The sequence below is a fragment of the Ptychodera flava genome, chromosome 9, assembly GCF_041260155.1.
Source record: "Ptychodera flava strain L36383 chromosome 9, AS_Pfla_20210202, whole genome shotgun sequence".
Taxonomy (NCBI): domain Eukaryota; kingdom Metazoa; phylum Hemichordata; class Enteropneusta; family Ptychoderidae; genus Ptychodera; species Ptychodera flava.
In genome coordinates, this window is record NC_091936.1 from 41,663,019 (window position 1) to 41,689,100 (window position 26,082).

General features: G+C 37.9%; 1 protein-coding gene across 1 annotated transcript in view; it reads left to right on the forward strand.

Moving 5' to 3' along the window:
- The window catches only part of LOC139141038 (telomere-associated protein RIF1-like), a 45,169-nt gene that overhangs the window by 15,159 nt on the left and 3,928 nt on the right, over positions 1-26,082 (forward strand). The window contains exons 8-28 of the mRNA XM_070710606.1: positions 4,057-4,195; positions 4,607-4,758; positions 5,344-5,464; positions 7,273-7,449; positions 8,740-8,850; positions 9,353-9,510; positions 10,056-10,139; positions 11,098-11,168; positions 11,848-12,028; positions 12,485-12,589; positions 12,759-12,908; positions 13,445-13,547; positions 14,730-14,878; positions 15,710-15,870; positions 16,526-16,774; positions 17,097-17,202; positions 17,497-17,742; positions 18,521-18,687; positions 21,329-24,776; positions 25,315-25,476; positions 25,919-26,047. Of these exons, the coding sequence (XP_070566707.1) occupies positions 4,057-4,195; positions 4,607-4,758; positions 5,344-5,464; positions 7,273-7,449; positions 8,740-8,850; positions 9,353-9,510; positions 10,056-10,139; positions 11,098-11,168; positions 11,848-12,028; positions 12,485-12,589; positions 12,759-12,908; positions 13,445-13,547; positions 14,730-14,878; positions 15,710-15,870; positions 16,526-16,774; positions 17,097-17,202; positions 17,497-17,742; positions 18,521-18,687; positions 21,329-24,776; positions 25,315-25,476; positions 25,919-26,047 (6,369 nt within the window). The remainder of the gene's footprint in view (positions 1-4,056; positions 4,196-4,606; positions 4,759-5,343; positions 5,465-7,272; positions 7,450-8,739; positions 8,851-9,352; positions 9,511-10,055; positions 10,140-11,097; positions 11,169-11,847; positions 12,029-12,484; positions 12,590-12,758; positions 12,909-13,444; positions 13,548-14,729; positions 14,879-15,709; positions 15,871-16,525; positions 16,775-17,096; positions 17,203-17,496; positions 17,743-18,520; positions 18,688-21,328; positions 24,777-25,314; positions 25,477-25,918; positions 26,048-26,082) is intronic.

A 26,082-nucleotide genomic window follows, 5' to 3' on the forward strand; every position in this document is an offset into this window, starting at 1 on the left:
GCAAACATATTGTCAATAACTTTATTAAGAGAACCCGTTTTTCTGGTAGAATGAAATTATAAAACAATAAAAAATGCAAATAGTAATCTTAATATGCAATTATGATGGTAATGCATCCACTATTCACCACAGAATCATCCGTAAGAGCAGCAACTAGGGGATTTTACAGTAATTGATGGTCTTCATATTTAAAAATGGCCGCCACACCAGAACGAGGCTCTACCTGTGAGGGATCGGTATCCAAATTGATTTTAAAACAAAAAAATATGCAAGTGGTAATCTTAAAAGGCATTTATGATGGAAATACGTCCTTTATTCACCACAGAATCATCTGTAGAGCAGCAACTATGGGATTTTATAGTGACTGATGGTCGCCATATTTAAAAATGGCCGCCACACCAGAACGAGGCTCAACTCGTGGTGGCTCGGTATCCAAATTGATTTATATCATGATAATCTACATTCGTACCAAATTTCATACTTTTATCACAAAATGCACAATTGTTATGAAAATTTTGGTTATGCCGCACCACTAATATGGCATACAGATGCACGTCAATTTGTTTTGTGATACGATCCAATATGGCCGCCAGGCGGCCATTTTATTACGATTTTTTCATGTACAGAGCCATAACTCAGGCATGTTCCAACCGATTTTATTCAAAGTCGGTACAAGGACATTGACCAATGTCATACAGATGCACGTCAATTTGTTTTATGATACAATCCAATATGGCCGCCAGGCGGCCATTTTATAACGATTTTTTCATGTACAGAGCCATTACTCAGGCATGTTTCGACCGATTTTATTCAGAGTTGGTACAAGGACATTGACCAATGTCATAGATATGCACATCAATTTGTTTTGTGATACGATCCAATATGGCCGCCAGGCGGCCATTTTATCACGATTTTTTCATGTACAGAGCCATTACTCAGGCATGTTTTGACCGATTTTATTCAGAGTTGGGACAAGGACATTGACCAATGTCATAGATATGCATGTAAATTTGTTTTGTGATATGATCCAATATGGCCGCCAGACGGCCATTTTATTACGATTTTTTCATGTACAGAGCCATAACTCAGGCACGTTTCAACCGATTTTATTCAAAGTTGGTACAAGCTTATTGACAAATGTCATAGCTCTGCATGGCAATTTGTTTTGTGATACGATCCAAAATGGCCGCTGTGCGGCCATTTTGTGCGGCCATTTTATTACGATTTTTTCATGTACAGAGCCATAACTCAGGCATATCTCAACCGATTTTATTCAAAGTTGGTACAAGGACATTGACCTATGTCATACATATGCACGTCAATCTGTTTTGTGATACGATCCAATATGGCCGCCAGGCGGCCATTTTATTACGATTTTTACCTTCTCGTGTCTATTTATAGACAGAGAAGGTATTTGAGTTGAAAACCAATATGCTGCTGTCAAGAACTTCCGTCTGTCAAGACTTCCGTCTGTCAAGATCCGTTGACGTCATGCCATTGTGATGGGTCATATCATAAACTGGTGGGGGTGTTCATGGCTCAGGTTGAGGTGTGGGAGAACGATTTTGAGCTATGACAAAAATCAAAAGGGACTTAGCCACAGTGTTAAGCCTTTCTCCAAGGTTTCTTAGTTGACTACAATCTATTACAGACTACTGAGCTGACGTTAGGGGTACTCACTTTGTGTTTGCTCACTCTGTGAGCGCTAGTGTTTGGTACTGAGTTGCGTGGATATCCCCTCATGGCCTCACGTGATCTGGGCCTGTTGCATAATCTGCAGAGATGATCATATGCCTCCGAGTCTGAAAACTGTCATTGTGTAAGCCTGTCGGCATTTTCCTTGCATTTTTTCTCATTTAATTTTGCAAAATATCGGCGAGTACCTCAATATTTCAAGATAACTCTTTCTTCCCAATCGTTTCCTGGACTTTCAGAGTCATATGAACGAAAATGAGTGAAAGTTTTAGACAGGAAAATCGGACGTCGGCCATGTTCAATGTTTACAGTACAATCAGAAGTTTACGTGGAGGAATTAACCAACAAACACAGGAGTGTTCATGATGCCCGCCCTCTAGAGGCAGACCCTCCTATATGAGTACCACATTTGATGCTTGTGGAAAGCTTGACCACACAATGGAGCATTTAACTTTAGAAAATGACAAACTGAATAAAAAGGTATTCAGAAAATGTCAAATACTGAGGAAAAATGCGCAAATATTCAAAATAAACAGGTTAACTGATTGGTCAGCTATAAAAAACAATGAAAATGTTTATGATCAAAAGTTTTTGAGATGCGCACATTTTAACAAATACAGAAATTATTAACATTATAAATATGAGACCAAACTATTTTTTCAGGAATGGGACAGGTTGGAAATGAGGGGTGAGAGACAAAGGCACACCTATTGCTGCATGTGGATGCAGCCACACCATTTCATTTATAGCATACTTATTCACTGTGTTGTGTTCAAGTTCCATATTGTACTGACTGTCATACAAGGATAACGTAAGCAAATCAAATCAAATTAGAAAAGGATCAATGCTGTTGTGTGGATTTTGCTGAACATGGCTGATATTTTGCCCTATATATTTGGTATCCAGCAAAGGCATATTTTGATGTAAAGTCAAAATTAACACTACATTGCTGACAATATATTTTACTGTTTCTGCATGAATTTTTCTTTTTTAAATTATAGTATATTAGTACTTCAAACAGATTAACAGTTATCGTGATGTCAACCCATAATTTTACATCACAAAGACTGTAATTCTGCCAATTTTTTTTGTTTTTCAGTCATTTATAAATTTTGCACTGCACAAGATGATTGAACAAATTGCAATGTTTGAATTTGTAAACTCAAAGAATAAAAATCCTTTGGTCACAAATTAAATTATTTTTTGAAAAGAAATTTACTCTTAAACACTTTTAGCATATATTCTTTACACGGTCATGTATTTCAAGGAAAATATGCCTATTAAAAACAGTAATTTCTTCACTTTCAATTTTTTTTCAATACTATGACAATTATCAGCCATGAGGTTATACAAACACAAGACCAGATAAGCGTTTTTCATCATTTCCACAGGACTCTTTGGAAAATCCATTAAAAACAGTTAAAAGTGACTGGAAATGATCACTTGGTATACATTTAATTTACAGATGCCAGGTTGTGTATTTCACATGCACTCAGGTCAGTAAGGAAGTGCGTCATTACTATTTTGGACTGTTAATTCTTATTTCTGAATTGTTTAACTTTTTTCCACATTGAACTATCTTTAGGCAGTTTATACTGCAGCTTAGAATTTTTTTGATTGATGTATTTAATCATCTTTTGGGTTCTTTGGGTCCATATCCCACCTCATGCCCCTACATCATCAACTATTTACCAACAACTCCATGCCAACAACCAATTACCTGACCTGGCCACACATTAGAGAAGGTACAGCGTCATTGACGGTATTTTTTCATGTACAGAGCCATTTCTCAGGCATATCCGCATGTTTTGACCAATTTTATTCAAAGTTGGTACAAGGACATCGACCAATGTCATAGCTATGCACATCAATTTGTTTTGTGATGCGATCCAATATGGCCGCTGTGCGACCATTTTGTTACGATTTTTTTCGTGTCCTGAACCATAACTCAGACATGTATCAAGCGAATTCATTCAAAAGTATTTTTATCACAGACCTAGTGAAGAGGACTCTATCCTCTTTGAGGACCTGTAATCAAAATACTGATTAACAAGTGGGGACTGTGTCATCAACGATGACTTGTTATTTCTGTTATACATTATGGGCAGTGTGTTCAGTTTCTGGAAATGTTAAAGCTTTGTTTAGCTAGCTTTACCTCGTACCTTGCTTGTTTTGCAAAATGGAAATTAAATCCTTCAGAAGATTAAACTTCTCCTTTTCAAGTTATACAAATCTGTTCAGGTTCTAGAATGAACTATATTCTTCTTTGTGCTCATTTGTGAAGACTTTTATTGAAACAGGCCTTTTGTTTCTCAACTCATGTCTGATACAAAGTCTTGTTCTATTTCATCCCTCTCAAAGAAACTACACAAAGCTGGCAGTTTGATCAACAGGTTGCTGGCCATTGTTGAAAAGGGATTCAAGAGTTCATCTCCAGAGGTCAGGTGTGCGTCATTTCAGGCATGGCGACACTTGATTGACAATTTTGCACTTGATACAGGTAAGTTTCACATCCCATCCAAGACCCCTACAATACACACTCAGTCTTTCCATCATTAGCACTGTTTATCAACTCTTGTATGTTTTGTGTCAGTGCATACATAGATTTTTGAAGTTTTCGTGGCAATGAACTTAATATTCTTTGCTACCCTACTGAATGTATTGAACAATGTGGTTATATAAGATGGCATCTACCTGAGGCATGCAGTCTCAGGAATATGTTCATAGTAAGAGAACAGTATAAAATAAAGGAACATTGTATTTGTTTTAAATTTTTAAGTTTGAATTCACGGTGGATGCAAAACAAGAATTTGCTTACTTTGGCCTAATTTCTGGTTGGTTATATTTCTCCATAATATTGAGCTGATATGCATTCTTTTTCTTTACCATCATCTTTATTCATGTCTTCCAGCCATTCTTTGCAACCACAAGAGGTTAAAACTGCTGCTCCAGCCTTTCAAAGTGACCGCCACCAAAAATGAGAACATTGCCCTCGCCAAATTTGATGCCTGGTGGCATCTTGTTCAGGCTCTAGGTGTGATGTTGAACATGAATTTTGACCAGGTGAGGAACCCCTCTTTCACAGTTTCACCACAATGGTTTTGTCCCTCCCTACCCACTGTTTCCAATAGGTTAAACCAGGAATTTGATCGGACCACGGTACAAACAAGCCCACATGCGCAAACTTGTGTTTAAATATGTGTATTTCTGTATGCGCTTGTACACATGGGTTTGTTTGTACCGCCATCATGTGATTTTGTGGATGTACTGAGTATGAATAACACCTCGCATCCATTTTATTCCGGAGTAGAACCATTATCAGCCTGGATTCGGCCTCTGTGAAATGGGGTCACTTCTCATGACGTATTCTTTGCAACAAAGCACTGAACACTCCCCAGGTTGTACCCATGGTTTTCCATAAAATTTCAATAGAAGGCGAAATTTTAAATTTTCTGGCATTGTATTCTCGTATGTGAATATTTCACAAACTGACAAAATTTTCGGAGAGAAAAGTTGCCAGGGTTCTTTTATCTTTAAATATGTATGCACAATAATGTACGTCAGTTCTTGTAAAGCAACAAAGCTCCATTGATGTGACTATATCTAGAAATAAGACAATCTGAATGTTGATTACAACTCTTCCAACAGGTATGTGTACCACTGCTCCAGTTCTGTCTTGGTTTGTCAGCAAGCAGCCTACAGTGTCCAAGCACTCCAGTGACAAATTGCTCACTTAGCAGACTATCAACGCCTCATAACCACAGAAACGGTAAGATTTCATGCTACATATGTATCCTTACAGTTTTTCTCTAAACAGTATCTAAAAGACTTCAATCTTATTAGCCTCAACATGAGTGCACACAATTGGTAGACCCAAAAAAGCCCCATACAATTTGAGGGTTTGAAAAGCTGTCCTAAAAACGCATTTGACTGTGCTACCTTATTTATGAAAAATTAATGCATAACTTGCAAACTGGAATGCTGGACTTCCATTTATGTTGGTCCAGGGGGTCACCAAATGTTAAAATATTTGCTTTCTCCTGACAATGATGGAGACAACAAATTCTTACCAACATGGCAGTTTGGAAATGACATCATACTTCTTTCATTAATATGCAAAAATAAATATTTGTCTGAATATTTGGATGAGACCCGGAAACTAATCTTACAGGAATTATGAAAATTACTTTGATGTCAGTCTTCTCAATGAAACTAAAAAAATTATGTGCTGAAGGATACATTCAAATACAGGTGTGCAAAGACAAAATTTGTGAGAATTTCTGTCAGTAGCAACGTGTTGCTGTATTTTAGTAACAACCCTACAATTTCAGTCAGGGTTATCCATGCTAATGAACTAATCACCATAAAACAGCATACAGTCACTGTTTGTATGTAATCATACCGTTAGATTTTCTCGGTTCCCTATTCCAAAATGACTTAATTTTTGAGATACATGAACGTTTCTTTCCACATCAAACATACAGTTAGATCTTCTGAGTTGTAGAATTCAAAGTGACACAATTTTTTGGAACGCAAATGTTTCATACTACGTCAGAATTTAACATCCTGTGAAATGATCTGAATATTTGGGTCAATATTGATTTTAAACTACCCTCAACTTTACATATTTAGCAGTTACATATGTTGTATGGTCATAATCTGTACATTTCTTAGTTCACACAATAAGACAGGCTATCCTATTTCATATTCTGTACTAGCATCAGGGCTATACCCAGGAGTATTTCTGGTATAAATTTTACAGTATCCCTGATAAACGGAGTCATCATCAGATACTCTTGTTTTACGACAAATTAAAGTGACCTATATTATTCCCATTGATCTTCCTCCATTTTCCTTTAAATAGATTCACCAACATTTTCAAACCCGCAGACACTGCATCTTCCGTCATCAGATACCTTTTGTGTTTTACTACAAATTATAGTGAACTGTGATACAGGCCCATTGATTTGCCATTTTCCTTTAAATAGATTTAACAATATTTTCAAACCCGCATAATTAATCCATTTCCCAGGGGCTTTGATACAGTTCTCAGTCACCAGACTGAATTTATTTGAAAGTGTGTCCACTCTATGATGACGTTGGAGATCAGGCTATCCCGACCCACTTTCACACGCATATTGAAAAGGAATTCTGCTTCATGTTGAATGATGGGTTAAATACATCTACTTATTGCAGTACATACCAGATATAGATTATAGCACATCAATTCATTGTCTTGAAAATATAATAGAAAAGGAAATTACCCATCATAACATGAAATTTAGCTAGTTTAGCTAGATATTGAGCTGTAAAATTGGCATAATTTTGTCAATTTTAGGGCTATTTTCATGATTTTTTTTAGTTTATAGATTTTTTGTGATTATTTTAAAGAATCTATTTAATTAAATTCCCTGAAATGGTATTGTTTTTTACAATTTTACCATAACACATCATTTTTTCATTTTGTACACTTGATTGTGATAAAGCTGTAAACAAAATCCAAAATGTCAGAAAATCGTCAAGTAAAACTACATCGAAACAGGTTTTAGTTTAGTGACTTTTCATTCTCACTGACAGTTGGAATTCGAGGGAGCCCTGCCACTCCACAGATAGACCTTCAAGGTACTGTGAACAGTGCCACCTCGCAGCCGACCTACAAATCTTTGCAAATGAAAGGTGTAGAAATCATAGCACATTTTCTCCAAAATGCTGACAACAGCGCAGTGAACCAACCGGGGATACAGTTTACTATTGGTAAGTCCCTTTTTACATGTAATAGTTCATCAGTTTGTTCTTTCAAATGACCTTTGACCCACCTGCAATTGCATTTGCTCATTTTCAGGTACCGTAAAGGTCATTCTTTCTGTATTGAACAGTTTATTGTACCCAGATTTGAATTCCGTATGATTTTCCAGATGCATATATTCCATGGTATACTTGTATAGTGATTGCACAAGAAACAAAGCTTAATGGAAGTGTAATCATGTGTTTTCATCTGGAATGTGTTATTGTATAGTGTGTTCTATGAAATGCATATGCAACAATGATTTTTTTTCAAACAATGGGTGTTTCTTCCAATTTTATCTCCATGGCAAAGAAATTGAATCCCAAGAGAGTGGTTGTAGGATGAGAATTCATCATCATGGTGATTTGAGCTTACTGCAAGCCTTGAAACAAAGTTTAAATCCTTTTCTGAATATTTCCTAAAGGAAACTTTTTACACCTTTGTACTTTCATAATGAAGATTATAATATGCTTCGCTCAAATCTGGCCATCTGATTGGCTGGAGACGGGGTTCATATTCACGACAAGACAACCTTCACCACATTTGGAAGCTTGCAGAAATTTGGAAATTACAGCTTGAAAGCTCAACTTGCCATTGTGTCAGACAGGTCTACAGCTTGAGTTTGATTTTGATTGTGCATCAGTGCGCTATGTGGCTCACACTGACACGTTCTTTTAGAGTCTGTGCTGAGGCTCCTAAACACTCATCCCAACACAGCGTCAAAAAAAACATTGTCTACTTGTATTTAACGTTATTATCATATTGTAATGAGGTTATAAAATGTGTGCTTTGGTATTTGGTTCCGGATATAAGATCTCTGGGAGTGAAATAAACACTAAGCAAATATCAGACAAATGTGCCCATTTTCAGCCTTGGGGTCCTTATATTCGCAACCAAATACCAAAGTGCACTGTTTATAGTATCTAAATAGAAATTAAGGTCACAATGCAAATTTTAGAACAAAAGTAATCGAAATTTACCGACATTTGAAATGAAAAAGTCCACCATACCCATTGTTAACTTTATGGAAATTTATCATTTTCATAGAAAGAATCCAGTGAAAGTATTAACTACAGAAGGTTTCAAAACGAGATGACACAAGTGGCACACATGAAAAATGTTATAAATATTTTAGCTCCTGAAAAGTTGTACCCAATGTGCCTTCTACCGTAACTTGACAAAATGATGTTAGGTCTTTCCTTGTTCTTTTCAAAGACTTCTGTCACTTGTTGAAGATGTAACCATTTATTTGATTGCAGATCCTCTGAAGCATCTCCTGATAAGTTCAAGTTCAACATTTACAAAAGTTGGTGCTATCCTCATCCAAACTGTTGCAGAGATATTTTGCAGCATTGGCAATGAGTTGAAAGGTCAGTAGTCATGCTCTTTGGTTTCACAGTCTTCACAATCAACCCACAGATTGAGCTTTTGTGCATATAAAGGCCTAATACCTTTTAAACCCCCCCCCCCCCCCCCCCCTTCCAGTCCGGTATTGTGTATTTCTGATTTCTGTTTTGCAAGACCAGTATATTACATTGTAATACATGAAGTGGTCAATGTAGGGAATCTAGAACGGTTTGATAGAAACATCCCATCCTGGCAAATTGACTTGTTAAGGTACAGTAGCTATGCTGTGTCATGTCCAATGCTGCCAAGCTATTTGTAATCTTTGCTTTATGATATTTGATGGCATCAAACATATTGCTTTTGGACTTCACTAAGTTACATTTTTACATTGAAAGATAAAATGTAGTGAGTGCGAGCCCAAATATACTTTCTGGATTTCCCTGTCCATGTTATCTTTTCTTGATGACTGACAAGTCATTCACCAAAATACAAAAGAATAATCAAACCTTTTTTATATCCCAACAGAATCTCTTGTCCTTTACATATGGCAGTGTCTGTCATCTCACATGGAAACATTACTAATGGGAGGACCAAAGAAAGATACTGTTGACATTTTTACACTTTATCTTACAAGTCTGCAGTCCATCATACATTCTGAGAAATTCACTCCCAGCTTTACACTGGTAAGGGAATTCAAGCACTCAACGTTTTTTCAACGTTTTGTGACCTTCGAACTAGTTTTTTCCCGCCTAAAATCATGTCACAAATTTGTTTTAGTGGTACCTTGTAGTCTGCAGACATACATGATTGTGCTTTCCTCATCTTATCTTCTGTCACTAGTCTTGTCAGGAGTTAACCTAAAGTCCCCCTACTGATATCTGTGCATCTTCATCAAAATTCTGTACGTATGTGGCTTGATCAAATTTATCTTAATTTCTCTTTCCCTGAAAGTGAGATCAGGGGACCACATTTACTTTCATTTCAAACAATTACCACGTGAATCATTTGTATGAAGTCAGGAGTGCAGCATCAACTTTCAGTTTTAAAGTTTCCTAGCTGTCTATTTTCAGAGCATATGTAGACACAAGTTTCCTTTTGAAAAAGTTGTCTACAACTCGGTAATAACTTCCATCATTAAATTTTCATCACTTTCAGATGAAGTGCCAAATACTGAATTCATTGCTGATAATCATTTCTGTTTCAATATTTTTATACTTTCTATTTACAGAAATTACTGGAAATTGTGAGCAATTTACCACAGAAAGCCCTGACCTCGCCATCTTACCACGTTGGAAATGCTGAAGTGATGCATGTAAGTAATGCTGTCATTTCATGAGTTCTTCTATTTCAATAACATAAGATTATTCACAAAATACTGAAATTTATGTCCGAGTACATCATGCAGTGGAGGTATTGTCCAAGACGCATAATGTAGAAGACGATACCTTCACTAAACAATGTTTGAGGACATAAATCCCTGTATCTTGTGAATAACTAACCTTATAATTATGCAGCTTTTTAGTCCAGTTTAACTGGAAAAAGTAAAAATATAGCGTTTTGAGGGAGCCTGTCGATCGCAAACAGGCTAGGAATGCATTCAGCGAGTCCACTCTGTACACAAAACGAAACTCAAACTTGCACAGCGCAGTTCACTTGGTAGAAATTGTAGTTGACCAGCAGAATTTCACTCAAATTCACAGGTTTTGCACTTGCTATTATTCACTGCATGAAGTACCTGAATGTTAAGATGTATAAATTTTTTGTAAAAAAATTGGAGTTCTGCTCCCGTTTTTCCCGATGTTGACGTAAAGGTGTTATGAGGTCTATGATCACATCATGTCCAATAACACCCAAAGTTAATTGTACTTGGCATCAAAGTCGTTGGATTCCGTGTCCTCTGATACCAAAACTTTCTGTATTACGTAACTCTATAGGTTACAGACGCAGGTGTATGATAATGTTAAGTAAAGCAAATAATACTTGTATCATGCTTGCGTTTGTATTTTATGAAATATCAAAATTTATTTAAATGTAGATGAATTTTCTGGATCAAGGAGAATGATTATTTTGTAAATTCACTATATCCTCATCGTATACTTGAAGATAAAATGTTTTTGTCGTTGAACAAGATAATTGCGGATCTGAGTTCATGTCATAAGAGAGTGATGGAGGAATGGATTTAAAATTAAGTCTGATGACTTTACTCTGTCTGCTGTTACAGTGGATGCCTTCTGTTGTGTAATTTTTGTTGTGTGTAATATTGTTCACAGGGAACACCAGCATTGTACTTGATACAACAGTTGTTCCACCACAGCCTACTGGATGCAGTTCATTTGGAAAGGTAAGCGTCTACTGGTTGTATTTTAATATGCAGCATCCAGTCCGATGGAAACTCAGCAGAACACCTTGAAAGAAAACACAATTGAAAGATTGATACTCAATATGTGACACCAAAGTCAAGAACATTATGTGAAAGTTTGCCCTTACTCTTAGGATTTTACAGACGTTATAATGTCTTTTGAAGGGTGTGCAATTCATGAACTGTTGTGTGAAGTTTTAACCAGTGGGACCCACCATGTCTGCCAAATCAAGAAAAAGTTGTGAAGAGCCAAAAGCTATTTTCACCAACATGCCGTATCTCAAATAAAAGAATGTAATGTACTTCCCATAAAAATAAACTTTTAGATTGTTTTTGAAGGTGAAAATACATATATATTTGATTCAGTACTGCTGTTTACATACTCATCACAAGGAGAAGTGATACGGTCTGACAGGATTGGTGTTAAAATCAATGAAATTTTTCCAGGATAGTTAAACAAACTGATGAAAGTTCATACATTGACAGTCCAATACTATACAATAGGAATATCAATGTGTCAAAGTCCTCTAATGAAAAGGTAAACCTGTTCACTCCCAAATGCCCTGTAAGCAGGTCCACACTCCCCTCTGATAACCATGGTTTTGGCCAACCCAAAGGGATCAGCCTAACATGAAATTTTATGAATTTCTTCTTTTATCAGATATTTCAGCATAATGCAAAGACTGGTAGAATGTGGTATGAACAATCCAACATCGGTACTTCGATTTACTCTTTCCGTTCTGGAAATGCTTGATAAGGCAGCGGTATCTATTGACAACAAGGAGATCGTGTGGAGAATCTGGAGCATAACGGTGAACCTACTCTTGCATCATGTGACACAGGTATTGTCTACCAAAAAATAGCATTTTGGTACCTGTCACGTCAGACAATGTACAGCCCTATAGCTCTATAGCTGAAATTATCTTGCCCCAGGAACTGATAGTTCATGAAGTCCAGATCATTTTGTAATCTAACTGGAAGTGACTTCTTAGGTCCCTAAAAGGTCATGCCAGGTCAGTCAACTTTGAATTCAAAGGGTTTCCTAAGAGCCAACCATGTAGCTTATACAATCAAAACTACCTTATCACACCTTAAGACATCTGGCTCCTCTCATATAACTTTTGGACAAGCTCCCTGATTGTAAAATGCAGAACTGCATTGTGAAATTCATCAAGTTAGATGATGCATTGTCAGACTTGATGAAATCGCTAACCCTTCTATACCACTTGTATGTAACACTGGTAAGTGTAGTTACTGTCTTTGTGTAAATGATGAAATACACATCATTTTTTTTGCAGAGCAATGAAGTCAACCAAGGAGATTCATTGGAGCATGATTTCAGCACTATGTACGTGGCGTTGACACTGCCTGTCAACAGAATATTTACATATAACATAGCTCAGGTAAGCAAACCTCTCTGTAAAATCAAATTTTAATATATGCTAATCCACAATGTGGATGATTAACCATACCTTATGTCTTGCCCAGTTCATATGCTTTCCCCCAGCCTCCCTAGTATGTGAGTGGTGTCCATAACTCACATAGTCGACCTGTTCTCATTTGTGTATGTAGGGTACTATGAAAACTTTACTGAAGACGTGGTCAGAACTGTACCGTACGTTTGCCAGATGTGCTGCATTGGTTGCCACAGCTGAAGCCAATGTGTGTTGTGAAGACCTGTCACAGAGAATACTCTCCATTCTGGATGATGATGCACTCATGGTGAGTGACTGTGTCTTTATTTTCAAACGTACTGAAACTGTAAGGAATTATGCGCCTCAAGAGAAAGACTTGAACTTTTGCTCAAATTTTCCTCAATGAAACTGTCAAATGGAGAATAAAAATCAGGGGTCACAGTACAAATTTTGGTACTAGAGAAACAAATTACCTAAAATTTATTGATATTTGAAATTCAAAATGGCCGCCATCCCTGTGTTAACTCTTAAGGGCAAAATATAATCTTTGATTTTTGCAAAACTAAGACGGGAAAATTTTTTCTTAATCTGTGAGCTATAAATCGAGCCCCCACAAGTGGTAGATCAGAAAAGAATTGTAGCAGTTTGAAAGTCCAGTGTATATCCTCTCTTAGCTTCCAGTTTCTCTTTTTCATTCATTATTGCCTGTTTTCTAAGTCTTGATGACAGTATTTTGTGCTCTTTTAACTCTAATTTTGGAGAACAAACACTTGCTTATAATGCATATTTTCAGTCTCTTTACATGAGCATTTGTAAAATTTGTTAATGTAATGTTTTCAACAGGACATGAATTTTGTCGATGCTGTTGTTCATCTTTGCGGTGTGATGATTCACACTGTGGACTTCTCTGTGTTTTCCAACCACCAGCAGTCTGCAAGTGGTGGTGGTGAGTAGCGTTTTCACTTCATTTGGTCTATTTCTTGAACCTGTCATCCTACCCCAGTGTCAAGTTAAACAATCTTACTTAGAGTTGAACTTTTAGTGTGATACAAGTATCACGGGTTGTTAAATGAGGCTAATTCTAAACACAGTCACATCAGGGGTATGCTAAATATGTAAAAAGTTTCCATAAAAATTTTAGAAAACCTCATGGAATTTATGCATGACTCATTAAAAAAAACTTGGCAACCAGCACAGGTATGAAACGATAAAATTGCATGAAGAGGGTCTGACCAGGAACTGCACATGTAAACAAAAACAGATGAAGATAAAATTTGTGGAAATTGGTCATTACCTTCTTATATACAGGGTTCGTACGGTCCTGGAAAACCCTGGAATTTTATTTTAGCCCTGGAAAACCCTGGAAAAATGATTTAGCCCTGGAAAACCCTGGAAAATGAAGATACTTGAGACTGATGTAGTTAAACTTAACAAATCTGATAAGAAATATTCCAAGAAAGCTGAATCTACGGGGAAATGCCTTTTGTCGCAAAGTTAAATAGTCTGTGGATAGGAGTGCAAATTCTAAGACTGCAAAAGAGAAAAACAAACTGAAATACAATCAGTAGCTATACAGTTAGAAGAAAAAGCTCAGGAATTAAAGCAGTAGATAGGTACGGTGTGTCGATAGCAGTCGAGTATAAATTTGTTTTCATGGTCAAGAGCCCTGGAAAATTATTTGATTTTAGTTGAAATAGCCCTGGAAAACTGGTCAAAAAACCCTGGAAAGCCCTGGAATTTTATTTGTCCCAAGATGTACGAACCCTGTATGTAATATGCATGAACCTATATTTATGATCAGCTTTATAGTAGACTGCCAATGTTACGAATGAACACTTGAAGTGACATGAACAACTCTGATTACAAGCTATATCAACAGCAATGCACCCAACGCTGACAAAATTTGTCAGAATTTTTAGCAGGAGTGTCCACTTTTGTTTGCTTGCAGCTTTTATTCAGTAACAAACCTGTGACTGTCAACAGCCCTCCCAGAGTAATTAGACTATATCCTATGATGATACTGGGAACTCAATGACTGTACTGTACAAAAAGTTCTTAGTTGTTCAAGCTACCTTTTTTTCGTGCAAACAGTTTGGAAAACACTTGTATTCCTATGTTGTGATTTCAGCATTCGCAAGTCCTGCGAAGCTGAACAGGAGAGGTCATCGACCCCTCGGGAACTTGACGTCTGCAATACATCTTCTGTGCAATTTACTGTACGCTCTCTACCAGTTCACTGATACAAGAAGTACATCATTTACTGGAGTCTTAACCAAGGTAGATTCGAAAAGCTTTTTTGTCTTTTTCAAAAAAATATATTATCAGTGTTGACATTTACTTTTATCACGTTTTAACTTCTGATGCAAATTTTAAAACTCAAATGTTCATTTTGACTGAATGAAAGTTGTTCACTAACTCGAAGGAGAAAGTTTTGCATGTTTTGATTTCCATAGACAGTCAAAGCCTACCCACAAATTCTGTTTGAAATTTCACCTTTAAATTTAACTAAATAATAGACGCATTACAGATTAGATAATGTTTGTTCTTCACAGGCTTGGAATTTCTTCTATTTTGTTACCTTTTCAGAGGAACCGTGCATTTCACAAAAGTTCCAAGTTAGCAAAGCAACAAAATTTCTGTGGGACCCAGGAAAGGGTGAATGTTTAAGATGATATTAAAACTTAATCATGAAAACAACAATCACTCCATTAGCTTGACCAGAAAAAAAATAACCTTGGAGGGTTGGAGTTGTAGATTTGCTCTTGAGAAATATACAATTGCAACAGAAAATAATCAATATACACTGTACATATGAGCGATGCGGCGACATCATTTGTGTAGGCTGCTATTTTTACTGGAATATTCATACCATAGGGGGCGCTAGATATAAAGATGTGAAACTCAGCAGTTGAACAAATGGAGTGATAATGGTAGTACACGTTAGCATAATATGACTTGTACAACATTTGGTTTACTACACTATTTTACCATGGATTTCACTCATACAGCCATCTTTTACAGTATAGCATTTTTTTATATAAAAATTGAAATCATTAAATGTTACAACCCTGCCTTTACTGAAATCTTCCAACGTAAATGTTTTCACAGAACTCAAGCACTGTAACTACTCAGCTGTGGTCCTCTGCTGTCAGTGGCATGATGACTATACTATCAACACTGTTCACTCACATCTCCATGGCAACAATGATAGCAGATGTCCTAGGGAAGCTTGCAGAGCCAATTGCAAATGTCTTTGTGGCATCCGTAGTGTAAGTGAAAATTTTTCATGTTTTGATTTCCTGTTGTTCAAATGGTGTGCTTGGCAAATCCATGCTCGGAAGCTGTTGTCCAATTGGTTTGCTGAATCTGGCCGTCATAATTGAATAATAGAAATAGACTCCCTAAGTTGCTTTGAATAGTGACAATTGACCAATCAGATATAACCTTCTGAGCACACTGCACATCAGCAGCAATTTAATGCCAACATAAAAGCAAAGATTCGAAACCCTCACAACAGAAGATTCCACCTTAAGTCATTTTAGAATTAAGTATCAAAATAAATTTAAGGCTCATTCATAACACAAAATAATCTGATCTCAAGATTTATGATATCAGAGTGTTGATGTTACTATGGTGATTTGTAAACAATTTAATATTCTGATAAAATATCATAAGGGAAATGAAGTGCATGCCATAAGTTTGATACGTCTTGAAAGATTTTTTCTGTCAGAACGCCTTTTTAGTTCTTTTTTCTGTCCTAAATTACAAGTTTTACCACAAGTCTCCCCATCTCATGTAAAAATTTGTGCTGTTCACACCCAATTCCCTGTAAATGGTTCAAACCCACCATTGATAACAAGTAGGTTGCGGCCAAACCATGACTATGAAAGGGTTAAACATAAAATTTAATTTCATTCATTTCAGACCTGTATCATTCGGTGGACTGTTCACCCCGGGTTTGAACCAGAAACTTGAAAAGCTGTTGACAGACATTCTGACTGCTGTAGAAAGCCGATACAAAGGTCCGTACAACACTGCCATGCTGTCTGTCATGTCTCCGCTGTTTGAGGCAACGCTGCATCATCCAAAGAGAGCCATCAAAAACAGGTCACTCGTCTGTTGGAATGCTACATTTGCCGGCGCTGTGACTCTGGAATATCCCAAAGGTTTGAAGTAAGTTTGAAACTTTTCCTACCTTTCCATCATCTTTCCTTTTTTCCCTCTAAAACCAAATTTATTGCAGACAATATGGTAAAATTATTGCAGTAAAGGGGCATTGAGAGATGTTGCAATTTTATTTTGAAGGATATCTTGGTTAGTTTTGATGCCTTACATGGTGTTGGGGTCATGTAAAATATGTTCCATAACATTAGCTGAAAGTGCTGAGAATGTAGAACCACCACTAGAATATACTGCAGCGTGTTGGCATTTGGTATGTGGACAACCAGATTGAGAGTTGTAACTTATAAAGTTTCTTTATTTTGTTGAATTCCAGACTGTGCCTACAGAAACTGAGAGAGAAGACTCCAATAATCTTACCAGGCTTCAAAGAGGAAGATATAGAAATGCTTGAAGAGCCATCGTTCAGTCTGGCAAATGATGTTAGTCATTCTAAAATTCTTGAGATCATGAAATGGTAGTTTTAGCTTCAACTAAACAAAAAGTGATACTTACAATCTGACCATTTTACAATAAAAGCCTCCTATGCATTGGATTGTCGTTGGAAGACAGTTTGAAAAAATACCCAGCATATCTCCGCAATTTGTAATTATTGTATCCGACCATGTGATGTTAACTCGAGTTCTTGCAAACCTTATTATGCTTAAAAAATGAATGTGCAACACATAACGGTACATATACTGTTTCAAACTTAAAACAAATTTTTCATTTTCCAGAGCGAGGCCTCCCAACTTATGGCACCTCCAGCTCCAGTCCTTCCTGGTGTTCCAATCCTTGGCCGTCCATCACCACAGAAGATGCATGGAAGTTTCCTAGGGAAGACTGTAGCTGCGTCAGTGGCCTCTCCCAAGAGAACGGCGTCTCCATTGAGGGGCAGCAAACAGAGTAAAGGTTTCACCTCCCCACAAAATGCTACAGTTAGAAGAAAACTTCCCTTGTCTATTGATGAAGACAGTAAAGTGGTTAGTAAAACTAATATCATATCATACAACACTTCAGCAAAGCAGATCACCAATTTCAGCATGCAGTCTATTTGCAGTTGTCATCTCTGTGATGTTTTGAGCAACAATTGACCGTTCATAAAATTACAGCATCAAAATATTTACTCTCAGAAAAATATTTCTAATCACAGGGTCCATATGTTCCTTGAAAGTCCTTGAATTTTAAAGCCTCCTGGAATGTCCTGGAAAAGTCCTTGAAAATGACATTGAGTCCTGGAAAGTTCTGGAAAATTGATAATCCATCCAGAATTTTCAAAAAATGACAAGATAGTTAGCCACGACATTAAAAAATGGGTTTTTTTTAGGAATACAATGTATTGTAAAAAAGTATCTTGGAAATAATATTTTGGCCCTAAAAAGGACTCCTTGAAAATTGCTAAAAAAATTCCTGAATTTCAAGTGACTTTGAATGTTATGGAGCCTGTAATCAGTACGGCAAAAGTGCCACTGATCGTAATATGAAGTTACATATAACTTCAGTTGCACATAATTGTTGTTGTCATATTTGTGTGTGAAATGCAACAACGTGTATAAAACTATACAATATTAAGTATTGAATTTTTGATACAGCATGTTTTTCCAATACGTTTATTTACTGACAGACTTTCATTTTGTGAAAAACCTCAAAGTTGAATACAACATATCACATGGCCAGAACACATGTTGAAGGATTCTCTGACAGAATCAAACCAAAGTATTGTTTATTGCAATAAAATTTGGCTGTGTTTTCCTTCATCAGGAGTTTGTGAAAATTGCCCCTTCACCGAAGAAAAAACGTGTGTTGACTGAGCATCAAAAGGAAGTGTTGCGGAGCCGCACAGTAGTACCAGCCATGTACAATGACCTTGACGCTTCACAGGACACAAACTTGATGGCTGAACTGTTGGCAAGCCAGAGTGTTCAAGAGTAAGTTCATATAGAAGTATTTCATGAAAGATACAGTTTTATACAACACTAGGTGACAGGAAATTTGTTATCAAGAAACACATTTATTATGTTTTCTGGCATGTAGCGTAAGCTTTTAATTTTAACCCTGTTCCTGCCAAGTTCATATTTCAGCATCAGGTCAAGTTCATTAAAACTAGTGAAGCACAATATGTCTCATTTGGTGCATTTTAACAAAAAATTGATTGTTTGAAGGCGCCTGAAATCACAGATACTGTAAACATTATTTTTATGGACTGAAGCTGTTGGAACAGACCAAGTCAAATGGGTTGAAATACGTATTGATTTTGCTCAATATCACTTTTCACTGAGTTGGCTGATGTGGAAGTGATTGTGTCTGGCAGGGAAAGGGTTGAGAACAATATTTGTTATCGAAGAGTACTTTACAGGGTTCGTACGCTCCTGGAAAGTCCTGGAAAGTCCTGGAATTTAAAACCACTCCTGGAAACTCCTGGAAACTCCTGGAAAATCAAAATTTACTCCTGGAAAACTCCTGGAAAATCGCTAGTTACGATCGCACATAGTCGAGAACGGCCTGATCGTAAGGGCGAACGTCAAACAGTATAATTGTCGAACGTCAAAATTGCAAAAATGCGAAAAGATGTTTTGCGACAGGTGGGGAGCCCTCCCGAGACAAAATTTGGAAAGCGTAGTAGTGTTTCTTATAATGTCGTAAAGGGGTACCCTTGTACTAGCGTGGGCGAGACCATGTTGTGTATTCCATTATCCACGGTTTTGCACGCACGTACAGTGACATTGAAGTATGCATGAGTAGGTTGTGGAGGGACCGTGTTGAAATTTAAAGCTTGTTCGGGTCACCAGTCACAGCAATGCCTCCTGCAAAGTGTTTATTCAGCGATCATTGGTTGAAACAGCCCGAGTACGTAGGATGGCTTGAGCGGGCGCAAGATAAATTCGCAGCAAGATGCAAACTTTGTGAAAAGACTTTCGATGTATCGGAAAGCCTAGCACTGCATATGATGCATTGTGTTCCCGTGGCTTGCCATTCGGCACATTCATGCGAGATATTGCCGCCCTTTGTGCCCTTCACCGTGCATCACCAGCAAACTTATGGTTTTGGACGTCATGCGAACAGTTCTGTTTTGCAGTCTGTGAGGGGTTGAGTGATTCGGGTAGGCATAGATTGGAATTGAGTTGATTTCGGCCGAAAGTAGTTAGAAAAGTAGTTTTTCGTGTGCGGTCCAAATTGGGACCGCATGTCTATGGACCTCAGCAGGGCTGTAGTGGGAGGCTTTATAATGCAGGGAACACATAGCATCATACTCGGGGCTATGAAAAGCCATGCTATAGCTACAGGAGCAAAACATCGAGCTCCGGTAGGAAAAAAACAGGAGCAAGTAAATAAAAAGTTAATGATTTCTTTGCCCGATCTTCATCAAATGTAAAGTCATCGACTAATTCTAAGCCTTCCCTGAGTTTATCTTTCCTGACACCACACTCGCAACTCGCAACTGCACAGTAAGTGAGGCTACCCACAATTCCCCTTGATTTGTTCACTCAGACATTTTTTGCTAAAGGCTTTTTTAATGTTCCTAAATTATTGATTATGTTTAAAATTCAAGAGTAAATTGAATGAGAAGTCGATGTTTGGAGGTACTAAAAATTGCACACTTGTCAAGATAAAGTTATCAGCAACTAAGATGGTCTCATCATACCACCTGTCAGACATGCAAATTTCCTTTGTTACGAACATTAAAAAAATCAATGCTCTTTCTTTTGCCAACACAGATGCAACTTATTCCCTCAGTTTCCTGGAAAATATTGTGTATGGCTGTCAAAAATCTATGTCGACAAAATTACAAAATTGCTATCTCCTCCGAGGAAAAGTGGTTGATTATCTCATTATTCACAGTGAGAAATCAGAAAATTATGATGATCAGAACTATGTTGCCAGAATTTTGAAATATGGACCGAGTTGTTCTGTGTACAGAAGAAATTTGCTTCAGTTCAGTGAGTGATCTCCATGTGTACAGATCATGGAGAATTGTGGGTAGCCTCACTTACTGTGAACTGTCTCAATCGTCAGCGATGTTATTCAAGATGTCGTCACCGTCAAAACCTGTCAACTCGTCATTGACTGCATTTGTCAGCAAAATGATGTCTTATGGGCTGAAGTTTTGTGGACAATGAAAACATTAGAAACAATTAGTGTATGATTCTTATTAAAATTGCAAGCTTTATCGTGCAAACACTCCTGGAAAATGGCATTTTTCAACCACAAATACTCCTGGAAAATGGCAAAAAAACTCCTGGAAAGTCCTGGAATTTTGATTTACTTGAAGTGTATGAACCCTGACTTTAATTGTGGTAACAGGTTCACTATTTCAAATACCTTTTTCTAATATTGGAAAGGTAATAATTAGCACAATGTAATGTGTTCTATTAACCATGATAAATTTCACCAATACAAGGTAGAGAAGGCTTAACGCCCCATCCATCTTAAGTTTACTCTTTCAGATGTAATTTGAGGGTTATTAAACTGCCATTTTTGACCTAAATTTCAGAATGTATCCGTTGAAATGTCAGAGTTCTAGGAAATAGGACTTACACTTTGTTGTGCTGTTTGCTCGATCTTTCACAGGACTCCAACTCTGTCGGATGAAGACACCAGTTCTAAGAGCAGTGACCCAGAGCAAGATGAAAATGACAGGGAAAAAACCAACGTTGTGCCTAACGTCACTTCTGCAAACAAAGACAACGCTGAAAGTAGTTTTGATACGAAGGAACAAGCAAAGAGTGACGGTAAAAGAGTTAGTTTTTTTGGATTGATAGAGAGGACCAAGACCAAGGATGAGAAGGACCCTGAGAAAATGGGAAAACTACCTGATGGTACTGACTCTGGAACAAATAAACATGTAAACGTCTTTGAGCTGTTCTCTGATGTCCGAGATTATGATGACAAAAACAATGATGGGAATGATTCCGAAACATTGACCCGGTCTGATCCAGGAATGTCTATGAGAAATGATGCAGCCAAGCAAAGTAAGAGTGAAAAAATTGAAAGGGACGAGATTTCCAAAGGTCAACCTGAGGCCAAGGTCAAAAATCTGGATATTGTGTCAGAATCCAAGTGGCTAAAAACTCCCAAGGAACGCAAAGATGAGGAGAAATTAGACAATGACATCACAGAAACTGTGGAACAAGATTCTGTGGAAGATATGAATATCTCTAGTGAGGAACAAGCTTCCGAGTTGGATGTCAGAAAGGAAAGAGATGGGACCGTGGAACTAAATACCACAAATGAGGATATGATTGCAGGAACTCCACCAAAGGAAAATTCAGCTGCAGCTAACAGTAAAAGACGTAGCTTAGGAGTTCTGATAAGAACAAATGCCGTGGAGGAAAGCGGAAAGCATACATCAGAAAATGTTGTTGAAGTTGGTCTTGAAGTTGAAAGTAAGGTAACTGATGATGCTGATAATTCAAGCGAGGTGAAGAGCCCGGTGACAAGTTTTGTTCCCGAGACCCAATCCTTAGATTTGTTTGCGGATTCAGCATCAGATCTCCAGAGTAACTCTGAGATCATTGCGGTGGCTGATTCTCAGGCAGAGACCAAACCAGTGAAAGGAAATTTAATCATGTTGTCAGCACCGGTGCTGAAGCTGAAACGCCTGAGTGAGGATGAGATCAAGAGGTACAGTCCCAAGAAGAATAAGAAGTATACAAAGTCATCGTCTCCCTGTAAAAAATGCGAAGAATATGATGACAAAGCTGATGGTAAGGAATCTCATTGTTCTGTAGGAAGGAAACCAAAGAGGCGCAGAAGCATAATCGGCAACTCACCTCAGGAGAAAAACGTTGTCGCGGACCCAGACCTGGATGCAGAAGCTATGGAAGGAGTAACCCCACTGCCAGAGGATAAAGAGGATGATGGGGATAGCTCAGTTACAGAATGTGGTAAAACAGGGGATCAAGGGAATAAAAACACAGCAAGCCGGGAATCTGATGAGGGATTAGAAAGCAAGGTTGAGTCACAGGAGCTCGATGGTGATGTTTTCTCTCAGGAGCTTTCCCCAGTGAAAAAGAAGCTTGGGAGAAAACACAAAAAAGCTGAGTCATCTCAGGAATTGACAAAAGATGTCATCACGCCGAAGAGAAAAGTTGGCAGGCCACCTAAAAAGAGAAGGTTTTCTGCAGGTGATGCAGCGAATATGAGAAAAACGGAATCTCAAGAGTACGGTGCTGACATCTCTTCTCAGGAACTGTCACCCTTGATGAAAAAGAAAAGAGGAAGGAAGCCGAAACATAAGACTGCTGTAACATCACCACATTCAGGAACAGAGTCGTGTGAAGAACCAATGAGAGAGCCAACCCCAAAGAGAAAACGTGGCAGGCCAGCCAAACTACAAAACACACCTTTGTCGACGATCGAGGAGGTGACAGAGAGCAGCAGAGATAGCTCAACAAACCAAAGACCTGTAAGAAGAAGAGTCAGTAAATACTGCAGACAATCCCAGGACAGAGATCAGGAAGTTTCAAATAATTCTGACAGAGATGTCTTAACGGAGGACGATTCAAAAGATGAGGTCAACAACTTGTATAATTCTTCAATGGAGAGTGTTGATCTCTTTGCCTCCCAGAAGGATACGGAAGAAGAACAAAAATGTGAGACTGATGAAGCCCATGCGACCGATAACAAGGCACCTGAAAGTGATGTGCATCAAGGTACAAACTGTGAAGAGAGTGACAAACCACAGAAGACGTCAGTTGTCTGCAGCACTGTTGAGGTGAACTCAGGCAAGGAGGGAGTGGAAGAGAGTGACACAGATACTGATGACAGGAAAGATGCTGATCACCAGGGCGATGATCCTGAATCTGTCAACGAACCAGTCATGATAGACAGTGAAGGCAAGGATGTGGTGGTACAAGAGATTTATGATGATAAAGTAGAGGGTGTAATTCCAGAGACAGATGCTGACTCTGAAGTTATCCCAAAGGTTTCTGATGATGCTAAAACTGCTGAAGCTGATGCTGAGGCATCTCCAAGATTCAGTGGCCGGAAAAAGAGACTGGTCGGTCGGAAGAAGAGGAGTCCAAACCAAGAGGCAGCTAAGAGAGTACTGCTAAGAATAGTGAAGTCACCAAACAGATCTCCCATGGTCACACGGAGCAAGTCTCCGATGATCACAAGGAGACGTACACTTGGATCATCTCCCATTGCTCGGAGAAAAATGGTCACTGTGTCACCTGATGCTAGGAAACAGCTGTCTCCCAAAGATGGTCTTAAAGGAAAGAAATCTAAGACAGGAAAGTCAGGCAGTCTCCACAGTCCTGTACAAGAACAAAATGGGGAAGAAGAAACAGATGTTAAAGATGATAGTGAAGAGGATGAAGAGACTGAGGATGAACAGACAGATGAAGAGACAAATGAAAATGTAGAAGGCAAGGAAGACACAGCAAGTGATGGGCAGATTAACTGTCAGGAGGAAAATGATGATAAAGACACTGCCAGCAGTGAAAAGATAATTGAACAAGAAGAGGACAATGGTGATGAGTGTGCAAGGGAAGTCATCTTGAATAGTGAACAGATGGATGATATAGATAGGGAGAAAAATGACAGTGATGATGATGATTGGGACTTGCCATTGGCCAGCCTTGTCGGAAAAGAAAACAAAGAAGAGGAGAGAGATACAGATATCAAGACAGTTGTTGAAAATTCTGAGCCAAAGAGTAAACTTGATGAAGGAAACACTGCCATTGAACATGAGGTGGAGAGAATAGACAGTAGTCAGAGCCCGCCTAGATCGACTGCCAAAGCCTCAACACTGCCATACAAAGACACTGCGTTCTCATCGCCAAGAAGTTCGCCTGTCTCTAGCCGAAGATTCGTGTTCCCGAAATTGTCAAATTTGTCACCTTCGTCATCGCCATCATCTCGTGAAAAGCAGAGTGATTTAGGCTCGCCACAAGGAAGGGTTACATCGCCAGCCCACCTCAGGTTGACAAGAGAGGTCCTCTCCCCCAAGATGTCACCAAGTGGTGGAATTCTGAAGAGGAAATGTACCGATTCACCATCACCTCCAAATAAGGTAAAGTCAAAGGTCGTACAATATCACATGTAGGTGTAATTTTATACATGTTGAACCGTTTTGTGAGATGCTTTTGAACATATCAAATATTGTCAATAGTTTTGGCATGTATTAAAGAAAAAACGAGATTTGATAATGATGTAAATTTTACAATTAACAAAACCACAATTTTTGAAAATTTCTTATAATTCTTTATGTGCTGCTAATTTTTTTCAAAGCTAATTATGAGAAAGAGACAATATCTTCTTTCATGACACTACTTTGTCAATGCTTGAAGCCCAGAATACACGGGAGGCACAGCATTCTTCAGGGCTCAGTACACCCAAGAACATGATGGCAGTACAAACAAACCCATGTGTACAAACGTGTTTGCAAATACACATATTTCTTTGTGTGTTTACGCAAGTGGTTTTGTTTGTACTTGTGGTCCTTTCAAATTCTAGTACTTAATTATACATCATACAATAATCTGGAGACTTGTATCATGCACCGTTTCATTCTGTTTGTGTAGTAAACTCATTTTATGACATTTTTTCAGCTGAGAAGGGTTAGTTTTGCTGAGCCTTTGGAACAAGATGAAGCTGAAAACTGCAACTCACCTGAACAAAAAGTTGTCAATAGGTGCTTAGAATTAAATAAGTCGGCCTTATCACCATTGGTTACTGACACACCATCAAAGGTCATTACCTCACAATCCAAGGTAGGTCAAGGTCATATCCTATTGAGGGTTTCTCATCTTTTTACGATGTCCATGTTGTGATGCTTTAATATACAAATCCTTGGCACAGTGCTGTTTTTTTATTTTCATGTACAGTAGAAAAGTACTCACAGTCTTCTATGATTGACAAAGTGTTGTTTTGATCACTGAAGTGAAGATAATAGAAACATAAGATTTCAATAATACGTAACCTGAAAATCTGTTATTTCTGACGATGTCTTAACTCATACTTGTATGTCTCAGTATGACCATGATTTTTTTTTTGGAAAAGACAAATGAATTTTGAAAATACTAAAAGATTTCCGCATCCCCCCAGTCATGACTGATGGGGATAAAATGGGAGACTTTGTCATCTATGGAAAGTTTTGTTAATGAACAAAAGTCCTATTAAATGAAACGCCTGGAATTTTGCCTAATTTTGCAGTACATCACAACTCCATTGAGAGAGTCCAGCTATGGTAAGACAGTGAACAGTGGTTATCGGAGCAGTCCAATCAGTGGTCAGCAGCAAGATAAAAATGGATTTATAACCCCAACATCTACAAATAGGAAGGTATTTATTTGTTATTTTGTTTATTTATATATTGT